Here is a 16,818-nt window from a genome sequence, read left to right as displayed (position 1 = left end):
GCTTTCCTGTGTCAGCCCACTAAACAAAAACTCCATCATTTAGTTTTAAGTACAAGGCAATTCATTTCTTCCATAGAGGAGGTTGTAGATATTTTTCACTAAAACTCATTTTCAGTATAAAATTTTACATCCTGTATTTCTGTACTAAATTCAGTGAAGATCCATAAATCTTACAAAGAACTAGGATGGACACCAATTAAAAGAAAAAAAAAATCCTTCACATTTTTTGGATCTATTTCTTCTTTGGAACAAAATCTACCATATTCTGCTGACTGAGTTAAGAACTGATTCTGATCAAGTTAAGTAAATGACTCCGAAGTCTCATGACCACTGTTCCCTTCCAGAGTTTCTCACAACCAATGCAGACATATGGAAATACCAAATTTGCAATGTTTACTGTTTCATGTGTGTCTGTGGATGAACTACACATCACTTAGGTTGGCCTTGCAGAACTCCAGAGGTCCACACAAGCCTCGCTCTAGAATTCATTTAGTGCCACTAATTTGGCTGAAATTGGCTCTCTACTTCCATGCTTTGCATATACTCAGATTATTACAGCAGTCTAAGTACTTTATTCTGTCTTACTATTCTTACAAGAAGATACGTTCTCAGATGCCAGAGGTAAGAGACCACAACACACAACTTTGATGGCCGATGCATTACCTTTCTCTCTAGTACAGCCAGTGGCCTGAAGGATATAATGCAAGTTTATCTGAGCCTATGCAAATATCTAGTGTAAAGCATCCCTTCTTCATAAAAACCATGATTCTAGCTCTAGATTTTCTCAGAATAATCATTCTGGACATTATTCACTTATAGATAAGTGAATTCTTTTGCTAAATTTGGTAGAAGCAGGTTTGTTACCCTTTACTCAGCTTAAAAAAAAAAGTTAGAAAGTTATCCTTGGATAATACTGTTAATGTAACATTTCATTCTCACGGGTGCCTATTTTTGTGTGATTGGAGAGATACAAGATAGTATTAGTGACTAGACTCTAAGTGATTTTGAGATGAACATAGCTGTATTTTTCTTTCTGAATGGATCTTTATAATATGGCAGGTTTTTTCATTATTATTGCTTTGTACAGTATAACAAAATCATCATGCTTCTCTGCTCATGAAGAAACACACCCCTGATCAGTTTTGACTGCTGTAAATAGTCCAGATGTCAGAAAAACAAGGTGTCAGAAAATAATTTTATCTTTGGTTCGTAAAAGATATTAAAGAGTGCCCATATTGCTGTCTGTTGCATTATCATACAGCACATAGGAACCAGATCCATTTCTGATTCCTGCCAGAGCCTGCTTAAGCATGAAGGAATGAACTGGTAAACAGAGCTGTGCCAACAATTGATTTTTCAGTGACTATTGAAGACAGTCTGGTCACATTGAACTACAATCAAAAATGAAAAAGAAACTGACATGCACTTTTTCTGCAACTGAATTAAAAGCTTGAAAAATATGCTTCTGTTCATATAGCATGTTTTAAGCCAGACACTTATAGTAAAAACACAGGAATCAAAGAGGTTGGAGACAGAGGGGGCACAACCACTTTGTATTGAAGAGTGAAGGTGTTTATCCGGAAAGACGAAAGATCCAGGGTTGGTGCCCCTCTTTGTCTCAGAGTTTTGGAAACCCCCTTCCCATCACTTCGGGAAAATTCACTAATCATATGTTCTTGTTTTCAGACTCTCCCCTCATTGGTATATAAAATCCTGTACTCTATGTAAAATTCTTGAAAGTATTCATTATGTGATTATTTGCCATGAAGTTAGGAGTCTCCTGTTTCTATCTGCTGTAATGAGTATTCTGTTACTTTCACCAAAGTGGAACAGCTTGAGCAGAACAGTGCAAAAGACATCTACCGACCACAGTCCCACAGGAAGGGTGTTTCAAATCTTGAATGAGTGCACTAACCTGTTCTTTCAAAGGAGGGCTTTTCGTCCTCCAGATAACCCTGAAAAAATAGTTCCTATCAGAATCTATTTGGTAAATTCAACCTGTGTTTGTCAACACTTTAGGTAATGGCCATTTTACATCATCTACCAGTGGAATTTTGAAATCACAGTTAAATCTTGATCTCTTGTGTTTTGCTTTGCTTTCCTTTGCTTTGCTTTGGTTTTGCTTTGTTTGGCCTTTTTTTTTGGAAGGGGATGTTTTTTAAACATACACCTAATCTGCATCTACTAAATCACTACTACTTAAGTTATGGAAGTCCTGCCTGTAGCTCACTTGCACTGCAAGCTGGACTCAAGCATAAAAAAAATCCCTCTTGGCTTTTGGACCTCTGACCTAAAAATATTTTGTCTCTTGATCTGATAATAAAAATTCTTAGGAGTAGGATAGGGTGAAGAGTGGTGCCAGTGAGATACACTCTTTCAAAGGGTAGAGCAGTGAAAGAAACGTGTTCAGAACATCTGTTATCCAGAGAATGTTAACTAAATATTGATTTTTATCTGAAAACCAAATTATGCCTTTAGATTATATATGTGCAACTCACTTCATGTAGCTTTTGGGCTGGAATACGAGAAGTTTTGATGTTTCAGTGGTGGCTGGGGGACTTGTGGCCCTACTGTGTGACTTACACAGGTTCAGCCTAAAATGCAGTCATCATCCTGCAGAGCCTGGCATCTACAAACTTCAGGCAAGAAGCAGGATTTGAGCACAGATCTCCTGAATGGCAACTAGTTCAGAGTGTCCCCGTTTGACTTCTTATCTTCATGGCAGCACAAAAGACACCACTAAGGCAATAGGTTTTAATTATCATATTGTCTTCAGTGCCAGACATAACTGCAAATTAATATGAAGGCATACTACATATGATGTGCATAACTGAGAAAACACCTGAGTAACTGGTGTTAGCCATGCATGGGCAGAATATTAATCTTAGTAATCTTAGTAACTGTCACAATGGCCACAGTGATAACAGCAATTGGTCAGAGTCACCAGATTTAGGCTATTGAATGACCCTTGGGAGGCAATTAAAGACTATTTGTTTACTGGACATGCAGAGGATAAAAGATCAGGTTCAAGCTCAAAACAATTCTCAGGTTTTTAATGGCAGTAGAAGGTAAGTGCAGCAGTAGGGATGCTAAGCAACTTTAAAAACAGGCTAAAAACACTGGCTGAAAACATCTGGAGGAAGAGCCAGTGCGATTTTTGCTCTTAAATAAGTTCAACTCTCATGATGATTTTATCCAATTAGCTTTGCTTTTTTACCTTACCATGCATCAGTGCCCTGTAATACTGATTTAGCTAAGTAATTACTCAACAGAACAATTATTTAATTGCTGAACATGAATATTAGCAGCCAAATGATTGTTGGCTATATATTATAGCTATATAGAACAGCTAAATAAAAAATTATAGCTAAATAAATAAAGATTTGTTTTCTGAACTTGGACAGTTTAACTTACACAGAGTAATTTATCAAATTTGTATTCTTCTAGTAGTCCCTGGTCATTAAAATTTTTACATATAAATTCTGTGAAGTTTCAAAATGGAAATGCACTTACTGCAAACAGATATTACTCTTAATGATACTGTTGCAGTAGTTATAGAAATTATTGGTTTTGTAGAAGTCAAACCCAAAATATATTTGAAAGATACATTGAGCTCAGGCCACTTGGGTTTACTAGAGTACTTTTTACTATACTCTCTAGAACAATAGAACCAGCATAAAAGCAGGCAGAACAAACCTTCCATAAGAACAGAAAACAAACCAATGCTTGTGCTTTCCACTTAAACTTTGCCTTTAGACACCCCACACTCTCTCTTTTCAAGGTATATTTAGTTTTATTGTGTTTTTATCATGGGTAATTTCCAACTCTAGATTTTAAAGATACCTGCTGATATACTCCAACTAATAAATGGCACCCTATATGTTAATTTACATCAGATACCTCTCTAGAATATCATACTTTACGTTAACTACTTTTTGATAAGTTGTATCGGCAATTTCTTCTTCTTAAAGCCTTAACTAAAAAAATTTTGTTTATCCTGTTACTTTTACTCTGTTTAATTTTACACTATGCAGCATAATTATTCTGCCATAATCAGCTAGCTTTCATGATGGAATAATGTATCAAGGACACCTACTCCAGGTATGCAAAGTGCCTTTGCTGCTGAGGACTGCTTAAATTCCACAGAGAAATGTGAACAGATAGGGTATTTTCAACTGGAGATAGCAATATAGCAAATAGCAACACAGCATTGTCATTTTGAGGTAAAAGGTAGCAATCTGTTATTGTGATCAGAGTTATTTAAAGACTGCTTTCAAATTAGCTTTGCAGTCCCCAATGTGTAAATATTTTTTTTCTAAGTGAACATGAACCAGTTCCTTGAGTGAAAACAGAACATGTCTGAATTCAATGCACTTCTATATAAAAATGATGGTTTCTTTCACAGGAAAAACATATCAAAAGTAATGTATCCAATAGAACTTCAGGCTTGACAGATGTAGATAAATAAAAGTTGAAACATAGTGCTAGTGCTTGTCACTGGGAACATAATACAGAATTTAGGCCAAGATGTATTATAAATTTAGCACAGTTTTAAATACAATACCCAAACTTGAGAAATCATTCCAACCAAGTATAACACTTCTTTCTTTAGAGTCTCCCCTGTTTTGTAACTGACTAACTTCAACCATTGAACTCCAGCTATGAATGGTGAGGCGAAGGAATTGTGGCCAAGTGTGTAGCTCACATTGTCACTCTGGTATAGATACCAGAAAACTGCACATCACACTGTAGGCCCACCATTTGAACTTTTTACTGAGGTGTAATCTTACAGAAAATCAAAATGCATAGGGCCTATCTGTTAGTCCTTTAATAAAAAAGTGCATTGAAGTCAACAGGGCTTTCTTGTCCATTTTCGTATTTCTCTTTCTTACTCACCACTCACTACTTATATTCCACCTTCATCGGCCCATGTTGGTTTTCCTAAGTTTAGGAGAGATTTTGCATGAGCAAAACAAAGAGCATTTGATCTTAGACATCAAATTAAGTTACCCATATAGATGAGATGAGTCCCATATATTTTCAGATGTGTCACTTTCTACTTCCTGTAAGACTGTGCATCCAAACCTTAGATGTCTGCTGCCTGAGAAGTAAATTATCTCAGTAAAGTTTAGCTGCGGCTCATGTGATAGGGGAAGGAAAGCAGGCAACTTCGTTTCCTTTTGGACTGACTTGAGTGAACACCCTATTATATTCCCAAACTACATATGTTGTTTCTTCCTTCCATGGTGTTACTCTGCCATGAAATCAAAGGATACTCAGTTATTTGCACCCAGCAGACAAGACAAATGCAGTTCTACCTATGGACTGCAAAGAAGGGAGGAAGAGAGAGAAGCTTTGTGCCTTCCCTGCTACTCCCTCATCCCAACTTTGTGTTGTGGACAGATGCAAAGTGACCCTAAGCAGTTTCATGTGTGGACTTAAAAATTACAAGACAGAAAGTGGATGTTCCCTTTTTTTTCTCCTCCTATATACGGAACTCCCATTCACTTTCCTGGGTGCTCCCTCTAAAGAGTGATGAGCAACAGGTCAGAGGAGATGAAAGGCTTTTTACCTGCCAACCCCAGAGTTCAGGATGTGTTGTTTCTCCTGCAGCAGTTGATGACACCCTAACACCTTAGCAGCACAGGAGCTGCATTCCTACGCTGTAACAGGGGAAGCAGGACCAAGGGCCTGAACTAAGGTCTTGGCAGGTAAGTGAAGGAGCAAACAGTACCAAACAGCTTTGTTTGAAAGTGTATGTCTTTGTAATGTTTAAGTCTTAATATGTGCTATGCTTTACCTGGGAGCCTAAACTTCCAGTTTTCAGAAGAGTATTTGAGATCACATATTAATTCTGCTAAAAGCTTGAAAAAATGTTGAAGAAACTCATAAATGTTGAAAAAACTCATAAATGCATATGGAAAGGTTAGATGTGCTAAAAATGTCCCAAAGCTGAGATTTCTTCTCAGAGCTAACCCAAAGTTATTCATATTAGTGAGGGAAGAAGCTTTATGCTACCAACATGTTTTTGTATATAACCACTTAGGAGGACTGAAAGCATCACTGTATGGTGAATATCCAATATTCAAAATATGAGCTGTCATGGGATTGGGAGGGGGGATTTTTTTGCTTGGTTCCCTATGTGTCTCAACTGGACACATAGGGAACACCCAATAAAGGGAAATCTCCATCTCCTTACTATGTTCCACTTCTTAAGGTTAATTATTGGAACCACATTTCCTATATAAATATCTATGCTTTTCAAAACATACTTTATTTCAGTAGTTATCAGGAATTGTGATTTTGCTGGCAATGCACATTCCAAAACATTCATGGAGAGAACACACAGAGGAAGTCGCTGCCACTAAAGCAAATCCTATTTAAAAGATATTACAGAAAAATAAGTGATGCTAGTTACCAGCTCAAAAAAGAAGAAGAAAAACCAAAACAAAACCACAACCAAACCATACTCACATAAAGGAAGTCTTTCTTTTCTGTGCTTGTGGTAATATGAGGGTAATGGATGCCTTTCTGTTGAGAGGCAGTAAGTTTTACTTTCGTGAATGAAAAACGAATTTAGGTCAGAGGAGGAAATCATAAGAAGCTGCCACACGCTAAGTTCTGTATCTGAGTCATCTACTGCCACTGTATCCTAGAGAGAAAAAAAGGGAATGTTCCTAAAGAATTAACAGCCATCCAGAACTGGTGGGGCACCAAAGCCTCATCAGTGTCCAATTCAGATGTCCCTACTCTTATTCTTACTAGTATTCTCATTTTACTGAGTGAAATTATTCCAGACAGAAGTGACCTCTAAGTTTGTGCCCATCTTTCAGTGGATAAACTGTGAGATTGTAAAAAAAATACATATGCCAATAGGAACTGTTAATTGCTATTTATCAGAATTAAGGAGAAAAGTAGTTAAAATTTGTCTCCAAAATTTTAGGGGGAAGAGTGGAAAATGAACCACTTTACATAGGTTTATATCTTTTAAAAGTCTTCATTACTGTAGTCATTGTTTTAAATTAACTTTCTCTAGACAAAATAAAGTGTTGTACTACATTGCAGCCTCACTGTTAGGAATGAAGACAGAGGAGACAATGCAGGAAGGCCAACACATACAACCAAAATGGAAAGTATCCAAGTCATAGAAGAATGGTAAGTTGGTCAAACAGTTGTCTAGTATATGTTTTTATTTGCCTATAATTAATATCAAGAATTGACTTGTATTTTATGCTTCCAGAATGTCCTTTTAATTACTTTTCCTCAAAAAAAAAAAAATCTATACAAAAAGAAGCCAAATCTGTCCTTACAGTGAAATGCCAGCAGAGATATTCATAAGGCTGGCTTACTTACAGCTTCTTATTTGTGGGGAAGAGCTGCAGGGAGGAATGGGAGGTACATGCATGATTCCATAGACCTGTGGGATCATTTTCTTCTGTTTGTCCAAACAAAAACTAATGGACACAAGCATACTTCACAGTTGGATTTTGAATATGGCTATTTTTCATAAAACATCTTGGGCTATGGTTTCATTAGAATACACCGAGGAAACACATACCTTGAAAAATGGGCTAATACACACCAAAAGTCTAAGCTTCTATTTTTGTCTAAAGCTTGAGCCCATGTTTTTTGTGTTGGAAAAAATGCTAACCTATCAGTGGCTTTGATTTCTCTGATCCCATGAAGAGTAAATTAAAACTCAGCTCTAGAGGATATGATTGATGGAAAAAAGAAACTCAAACAACTCATCTTCATTGCGACTCATGGTCATTTATAAGAGGACAATGTCAGAAATTTCCACAAAATACTTTCCACAAAATACTTTCCACAAAATAGCGAAATTTCCACAAAATAGTGAAAAGATCTTCCCCTTAGACAATGAGGGATCACAAGTTGCTTGTCAGCTCCATCCACCTCAGCAGGTTCTTTTCACTGTCCTCAGAGAGAGGACTTTTCACCTTCAATTCTGTATGTTAATACTTTCTGGTTTGAATTACAATTATTTTGCTGGATAGTTTAAATGTTAAACACTTTATCATTTATTAGATCTTCTGGACTGCCAAAATGTTACTACAAATAGTTTGCCATCATCCAGTCTGCCTTGCATGCAGAGTAGAAGCTGCTAAATGGCCTTAATGAGAAATATATAGAAGTATCACTTATTGTACAACACGATTACACAGAATCTGTTAACAATAGCTAGTAAATCTCTTGTGTTGGATCTTATCGGGAAGCAGAGGATGAGCATTCAGAGTTAAGTTTAGAAATCATATTTAATTGTTGTTAAGTAACTTGGAGTATTACCTTCTCAAGCTATTAATTGGTACATTAATGGATCAGTGATGCGCATTAGTCTTCTGATCACTTATCCAGTGTGCTCTCTGTTAGAAGCCACAAAGTTTCCTTCAGAAAATGGGAATAAGGACTTTTTCCTATTTCTTCTCTATCCAGTTTTGCCAGCAACATCCATCACATCTCATGCCAATGGATCATCATTCAGGTCAATAGCACCAAACAGAGGGAAACTTAGCAACCCTTAGGTACAAGCACAGAGAAATATGCTAATTTAAAAGCTCTTTGAATTACTATTTTGTTGGACCTCATTAGTATGCTCTTGGCTGCCAAGAGACTTTTGTTTTTCTTGTCCTTCCTGAACCAAACCATACGGCAACTAGTGGCTGGCCAAGAACCATCAGGAGCAGGCGGGGACATCAGGTATCATCTAAAAAAAGAGATTCTATGAAAGAAAGTCTGTTGCCAGCTCCCTGAAATTACATCTCCTTTAACTGAAAAGGCAGGAATCCAATGCTGTTACGGGATTTTGTCTTTGAGTCTGATGGCTAATAACACTAATAGAAAACTTGTAGAAAGCCAAGTGCATGTCTTGTAATATTAAGCACGTTTAGTGGGCTATTGAGATAATGAATGCACAAGTGAAGAGTGAACAAAATCCCTCTGTCACTGCTGAAGCCCTGTTGCGTCCAGTTTTCACTCTGGACTAAAGTGCAGTTGAAAGGAGAATTTTTTTGGACAAATATATTAAAATACTGTTACAAAAATAGAAGCATATTTGTAATGATACTATGCTTTTGCAGCCAAAACCCTACTGCAGAAGAAATTTTGTCTTGGGCTCAGAATTTTGACAAGATGATGAAAACACCAGCTGGGAGAAACCTTTTCAGAGAGTTTCTTCGAACAGAGTATAGTGAGGAGAACCTGCTTTTCTGGCTTGCATGTGAAGATCTAAAGAAGGAACAGAACAAGAAAGTTATTGAAGAAAAAGCAAGACTTATATATGAAGATTACATCTCTATACTATCACCAAAAGAGGTAAAGCTGTAAATGTTACATTTACAATTTCTGTTGTTCCAGAGCAGAAATGTTATACCTGGATTGTCAGATAGGGGTCTGAAAGCCTGCCTGATCTGTCAGAGGAAAGTCTTAGTACGGACATTAAATCAGAAAAGAAAAGGACACACAAAGTAGAGACAGAGGTCACAGGCCATTTAGCATCACTGGCCACACCACCTCAAAGTTCTCTGTAAGACTCAAGAAACTCTGGTAAGAGAAGGCTGAGAAATAGGTATGCTTCTTTAGTAATGGAACATGCCGGCCAGAGAGAGAAGTAATGAAAATGGATTTCTGGAGAAAAGGCACCAAAATTAAGGAATTTAAATCAGAATAATGATAGATTTATCTGCTGCAACAGCTGTCTGGGAGAAAATCCAAATCTGAAGTGGTTATTCCTATATGAGAGTCCAGGAATGGAGACCACATCATTTTCTATAATGAAAGGTATGATAATATCTAGGAAATTAGGTAAGATTTTCATCAACCCTTAAATTGAAATAGACAAATTCTGAAATTATCTTCACCTGGAGGAAAGAAAAAGCATCCACTATCAAACCACATTTTGGAATGGAGATAGATAAAAACGCATAAGCACTATAGAAGAGTCTTTCTTAAGCCAAGTCATGTACTTAGCTCCTTTGCCTTGACTCTGTGCATGGCACCTGACTTTTACCTCAATGGTATTATGCTAATTTATGCTCACTGTGGACCTTGCTTCCTACATTTTATTTCTGCACTGCTTTTGGTAATAATTTGCAATTTCATTCATATGAATGAAGCCAACAGCTCCGTTACTTTCTCTTGTGGCATAGGGTATACTTTTGCTTTGGAATGAGATAACAGCCAGTACAGCAAGCTAATAATTACTTTTTCTTATCATTTAATATCTCTAGTACATATGTATGTGCTGAATGCTCAGTTGTCTTTTTAGGCTAAGATTGCTAGCAGTTAAAATTCAAACACTGCATGTTGTTTGACTTGGGATTTAACAAAACTACTTACTGATGCGGATGTCATCAATCCAGTTGCTCCTGCCCCTACTGGAAATCTTATGAGGCAAACAAGAGCTCTTTGCCATGCTTTAGATTAGCACTGAAGCTGAAAAGTTCTTGTTCATCCAGGCATCCTGTTCCAGATGTTCTCTTCTGGTATAAGAGCTGAAATATTTAGGATCACTTGTTCAGTGATTAAGTTATTGAGGCAGAAGCTCTTAGTGCTCTAAACAGATACATTGTATTCATCTATTTAGTAAGGAAATACCTTTAGTAACTCCAACTAGTTTTGCCATCTGGCTTCAGTCACTGAAAAAGTACGATGTAAATTAATATTTCCAAAATTAATTTTTTTAAATTCTGTAAGTACAACTAACTTTTGTTATGTACAATGGCACAAAACCCCACCATCCTACCAAATTTGAGGTTTTTATCCCAGCTGTTACATTTCATAATAAAGAACCAATTAGCTAGCTGCATAAATTAGTTTTGCTAGGATACATGTGTGTATATCTGTGTCAGGGGAAGAATTGCTTAAATCTTAGTGTGCCATTTCTGTGCTGCATAAATTCAATGGTCTAGGATTTAAATCTATTCAAATAAATTTCCAAGACACGTGGCTGCAACACTGCTTCTCAAAACCAACATAACATTACACCCTCGCTTGCTGTTGTGTCTAAATGCTGGCAGTCACTGGCCGAGCAGCCCCACTGGTCTCTTCATTCCTGCTGTGCAGTCTGGTCTGCTTCCACAGCTATGTTAGTCAATGAATTCAATGAGAAAAATGCCTGGGTTGAAAAACAGCCCAGAAAAGAAATGCCATTTTCAGATGGATCGATTCCTTAACTCAGCTAGCTGTGGAACTGCCCAGACCAAGGCAAGAACTGGGGTGAGAAGGCAGGGAGATTGTTCACAGCAGCTGATGCACCACAGCTGATCCATAATGGAGACATACAGAAGGGACCCCAGGGTGCTGTGTGCAGGCACAGAACTGTGAACTTAGATGGACAGTGTGCATTAAGCAGGTGTAATAGCTGTTCTGCAGGGAGAAAGTACTTGAGTAATAGTTATGGTTTGCTAGCATGAATAAGCAACAATTTACTCACAGTTAGCCTGCATCATAGTTGTGACTTGTGACTGATAATCAAGTAACAGCAAATACTGGAGGAGAAAGAGCTTGCCTGATGTGGCAATAGCATAATCCAGCATGCCAACAAACCAACAATGCCAGATTTTACAGTTGATATTGAAAATGTAATAAAAATGTATATTTGCTACTCAGTACCATACAGTTGTATGGTACACTGTATTTCAAATACTTGCTTCACCATATTTAAAAAACCACAAGCTCACACATGCACACGTGTTATGAGTTCTCATCTTAGCCTCCTTCATATCTCAAAGTATCTTGGTATGTGAACTCAATCCTTCAGACAATATGAATATGTATTTTTAAGGCTGCAGAGTAGTAAGGTCAGATTGCAACCTGGTATAAATCATAGTATCTTAACTCATCAATGCTTGGTATTTCTCTGCTCTGTTTTAGCCTTTTTCTTCTTAGCTGAGTAAACCCTTGCTGACCCCAGTGGGCTTTTCTGATACTGCCATTTCATTTAATCCAGAAGGCATTCATTTTATGGAGTTTAGAGAATTTTGTAGATAAGATGTACATTCATTCAAATTTCTAAATTATATTCTAAAATCATCTGTACATTCATCCCAAGAATAATATGGCCTTTTCTGCCCAAGCACAGGAGTTCATTACAAATGGAAAGTAAATATGAAGCTAAAATAGACACTTGCTAACAACTTCAATATGGATACATGATATCCTGAAAGTATTAATCCTATAAATCACCAGATGTTAGAGAGTCTTGGAAAGAATATATCTGAAATATTTAAGGTTAATGGGGAGGTTAGCACAATAACAATGATTAAAAACTCCAGATAATTTGAGAGTAATAAGTGTAAGTGCCTGAAAAAAAAATGGGGGAAATATCTATAGGGCAGCCAGATGAGAGTGCTGAATAGAAAGCTTCTAAAGATTTAACCACAAGTGGTCAGGAAAAAACATTTCAGTTCTCTGAATGAGAGTTATTCATTTCCGAGTAGTAATTTTAAATATGTAAATTTTTTTTAATGTAAAATAACATATTTGGGGAAATACAGGTTACTGTAGCTATTTATTTAGCTGCACTATATTTATTCTATTATACAGCTGCATTTCATCTTACAGATCTTAAGATGGATGCACAGACTAAGTTAAAACTAAAACAGAGTTGATGGGCTCAATCTGTAATTGTGTGGTGGCTCTGCAAGGCATTGCTTGAATAAACCAATAAACTCAGGGTGTTCAATGGTACCCTGAGAAATAAAGATACATACAACAGCCTTTCTGATATTACTGTTTAACATTAGTCTGTTCTCATCTTCTTCAGGTTAGTCTTGATTCCCGGGTGAGAGAAGTGATCAACAGAAACTTGCTGGATCCCAGCCCTCACATGTATGAAGATGCCCAACTCCAGATATACACCCTAATGCATAGGGACTCTTTTCCAAGGTTTTTGAACTCTCAGATTTATAAGTCTCTTGTTGAAAGTATTACAGGCTCTACTTCTGAAACTTAGTTTTAATTTTCAAACAGAATAACTTGATTTTTTTTTTTTTTGGGTGGGTGGGATGGAAGAAAAGTAGTTTAGTAACATCTGGAGCTGGGTTCCTGGAGAACTACAGTTTAGAACTACTCAGGCTACTGTGAAGAAAACAAATACATATTATGGTCTCTGTCTACATTTTTACCAAGGTTCTCCTTGCTTGAGATGGCGTGGGAGGGGAACAGTGGATTTGCCAAAATACATTTGTTTCGCACTCCTTTCACCCTACTGCAGTCAAGATTGCAATGATGTATTTGTAGTTTTATGAACAGTCTCCTTGTGTATCCTCACACTGCATGTGCAAGGTAAAACTGCTTCACTTACCACTTAGTTGTTGCAATATTTAATCCAATAACATAAATTATATCTGTATTTAAGAACTTTTTTTGTGCAATACAGTCTTATGGTACATAGAAACAATTGCAGCAAAGAGGCTTGCATTTTTTAATATCACTAACTGAAAAAAGCCAATTTTTAAGGTGTAGCATTACTCAACATGCTCTACTGAGTACAATACACTGATTTTTTGAAGCCAGTATTTCTGTACAGAAAAAAAGAGCTATTTATCACTGTTTATTTAAAATAAATCAAGTGGAGGATTCCTCTGGTTGTTCACTGCCAAAACTGTGGCATTTTCATTACAGAGTTTGCAATGTCAAAAAAAGCAAAAAAAAAAAAAAAGGCAAAAAAAAAAGCACAAATCACTTAAAGGGATCCATATCTGGGTGACACAATCTATGCGCTGATATTGTTTAATTGTTAAAAGAACAAAGATTTTCAATGTACTTTTCAGATGTCAGATACTGTAATTGATTTATTAAAGACTGGCTATCCAGTTCTAACACTGTTGTATAATGTTATGTACTTCAGCAAAAAACAAAAAAACACGAAAAGCTTGATAATTTAGTTTTTTGAATAAAGAAATTTAATAAAAGATTGCCTACATGTAGCATTTTAGAGCATTTTAGAACATTTTGATGAATTGCATCTGTCCTGCAAAATATTTTTTTTGAAAGCTAAATCCAGTAAAAAATGTTTTTAAACAAAGTAATGTTTTACAAGGTGGTGGGTTAGAAGACTTATCTTAACTTGTAGCCTGACTGATTTTGAGTAGCTCCTTGAAAACAAGGGGTTTGGAGACTAATATTAAACCAAACTTCAAGGGCTCCTAAACCTACAGTCCTTACCCAAGCAAAATGCCTACAGAAATGCAACAGGTGTCTTTCTTGGGTAAAGAATCCTGTACTGAGCCCTTATAATCAGAGCTAAGGCAGCATGGTACCCCCATCACTTGGCTTCCGTGGTGTTTTTAATAGGTGTTTGCTTGGACTTTTTATCAAAAAATGTCCAATTTTAGGACGCATTTTGATGTTTAAAGAGACAGTGATGCAGAACTTAAAAAAAAAAAATCTTCATTCCTACCATAAACAAGCAAAATGAGTGTTAGCGTCCCTCATAAACTGCTAAAGATAGACCAAGAAATGGTTTTGAATACTTGTTAAATATATATATATGTATGTATGTTTGTATGTGTGTATATATATATTTAATACTGACAACTCTGGTCTTATACTAAGACTTAAGAAGCAAGGTTCTTCTCATTTATATAGGACTAAACATGGCATAAGTCCGTTGCTTTGATGGGACTGGAAGGTCTGGCAGTTGTGTCCTCGAGTGGAATCTAGCCCCAACACACCTGGCTCCAAACCCCAGTTACTCCTTGCAGGCAGCCTTCAGTGACAGCTCTCCCTGGAGCCACTGCTGCTGAGGCAGGTCTGCTGCTATACAGTAACTGGTAGGATGCAGGTCTTAGTTTATCTTCTGGGGCTTATTTTTTTTTCTTTGTTTTACTACCTCTCATTTTTTTAATTTATTGAACATGCTTCAAATAGCAAGCTGGGGAATTTTTTAATCATTCTTTTTACTTGAAACCTGTGTGCTTTTTTTGGATATATATACGAACAATTTAATGAACTGTTTCTTAAACTCATTTGGTTTTGTAATTTATATAGAATTCAGGAGATGATTAAAAGGGCTATTCTCTATTCCCTATGCAAATATTTTAACTGTTGTAGTGTTTGACAAAATGGGATCTAAACAAAAAATAATCTTCAAAGTGGAAAAAAAAAATCTGTTTACAGTGGCGTTGCTGACTATCCTACCATATTCAGCACTTTTAAATATTGTTATTTATGAAAATGTAGTTTAAAATGCAAGACAAAATATTTATAAATGTTTCTTTTAATAAATACCTGTTTTGTCTGAAAGTGTTACTGTGTTATGACAACTTTATTCATGTTGGTTAGCTACTTACCATTATGAATAAACTGTTCAATTATTATACTGATAGAATAATAGTTATGATGTTTACAAATACTGGGGGGGGGGGATTCACTGAGAAAGGACTGCCTCCTTCTACTGTGAAATATTGTTAGAATAAATGATTTTTTTTCTGCCTTTTTTTAAAAAATTGGTATTTATGGTCCTACATATGTCTAGTATCATTTGATTACAGTTGTATTTACTGTGGTACTAAACATATACAGCATCATATATGTATATATTTACATAGTGTAATTTCAAGTTTGTTGGTGTTTGAGGCACAATAACTTTAAGTCCACACATCTAAACAATGTGTATGAGACAAAACTGCATGCATAGGTCTTTACAAACGTAGACTTTAATATTCTTAATGTTACTATTTGATGGTGACCTGCTAGTCATAAGCTATCTTTATAAGATATTTCACACAGGTAGAAGTTCCTGTCGACAAGTCATCCTTTCAAGGACAGTTTTAAAGGTAGATGTGTGGGCCCTAAAATATTATCTTAATTTCTAGCATAAGATTCCAAAATCTGTATTTAAAAACTGTTACATCATTGTGAAAAATATTACACCAATCTTCAGTGTAATACTGCAATGAAATCACGTTCAAAATTTCTTGGTTTAAATCCTCCATTTGGAGGGATTTAAAAATTGAATGTAACGTGACTTTTCTTTCTTGGAGCATATGCTCATATTAAAATGTTTAATATACACTTTATCTATCAGTTTGGGTTTCTCAAATTTTTTAATCAAAAAATTGATACGGTCCAAATGGACAAGTCATGCCATAACATGATCTCATTGCCTATCATACAGTTCTTTGAACACAAATTGTAAAACAGTCAAGCAATTAAGCTGATTTATTGTGCATGCAGTGTACAATACACTTTGAAAAACTGCCTAAATACACTTATTCTATAGCCTGGAATAAAATAAGTATGTATTTAACTTGCATTTTAGTTTTTCATAAGAATGGATATAGCAAGTGCACTACAGAGAGTTATGCTTTTGTCACTTTTGCCCATTATTTAATCTGTTCTTTCAAATACAGCCTAATGCCAAATAGCCACAAATAAGCAGAGCACTTTTGTACACTCCTGACCTTTAAGTTTCAAAGAAACTGAATATATATTATGTTATGCATGTGTTCAATTTAGTTGTTTACAGTCAACTTTCACATAAGTGAGCTGAAAGTTTTATCCCGGGATACCCAGCGTAAAACAAAACCCACATGGAGTATCAAGAGTACTTAAATTAGACTGAAGGCACATATAGTATGAAGGAGACTAAAGGTATGATGAAGAAAAGACAGGTCAGTGACATAGGTGGCTGGGCTACATGTTAAGCAGTTGGATCAACAGCACTGTGGAAATGTGGCCCTAGAGCTTCCAGGCCCACAGCCATCCACTACTTGTCTGAGCACCTGTGGAGTACAAATAATCCATTTGTAGGACAACAGAGGGTGGACACAAACCAGAATTAAGCTAGTAATAACT

The 16,818-nt window shown here is 36.2% G+C and overlaps 1 protein-coding gene across 3 annotated transcripts in view; it reads left to right on the top strand.

Moving 5' to 3' along the window:
* RGS17 (regulator of G protein signaling 17) overlaps nt 1–16,270 on the top strand; it is a 75,911-nt gene extending 59,641 nt beyond the window's left edge. For 2 of the 3 annotated variants that reach the window (XM_057406111.1, XM_057406093.1), the window contains exons 3-5: nt 7,066–7,155; nt 9,096–9,330; nt 12,782–16,270. In XM_057406111.1, the coding sequence (XP_057262094.1) occupies nt 7,066–7,155; nt 9,096–9,330; nt 12,782–12,970 (514 nt within the window). In that variant the 3' untranslated portion in view covers nt 12,971–16,270. The remainder of the gene's footprint in view (nt 1–7,065; nt 7,156–9,095; nt 9,331–12,781) is intronic. The other variant, XM_057406102.1, reaches the window with a different exon arrangement.
* Nucleotides 16,271–16,818: the final 548 nt, after the last annotated feature.

The sequence above is a fragment of the Pezoporus wallicus genome, unplaced genomic scaffold, assembly GCF_028554395.1.
Source record: "Pezoporus wallicus isolate ANWC-B61680 ecotype Strahan unplaced genomic scaffold, APGP_CSIRO_Pwel_v1 contig_3817, whole genome shotgun sequence".
Lineage (NCBI taxonomy): Eukaryota > Metazoa > Chordata > Aves > Psittaciformes > Psittacidae > Pezoporus > Pezoporus wallicus.
This window is presented reverse-complemented; position numbering and strand designations above follow the sequence as displayed.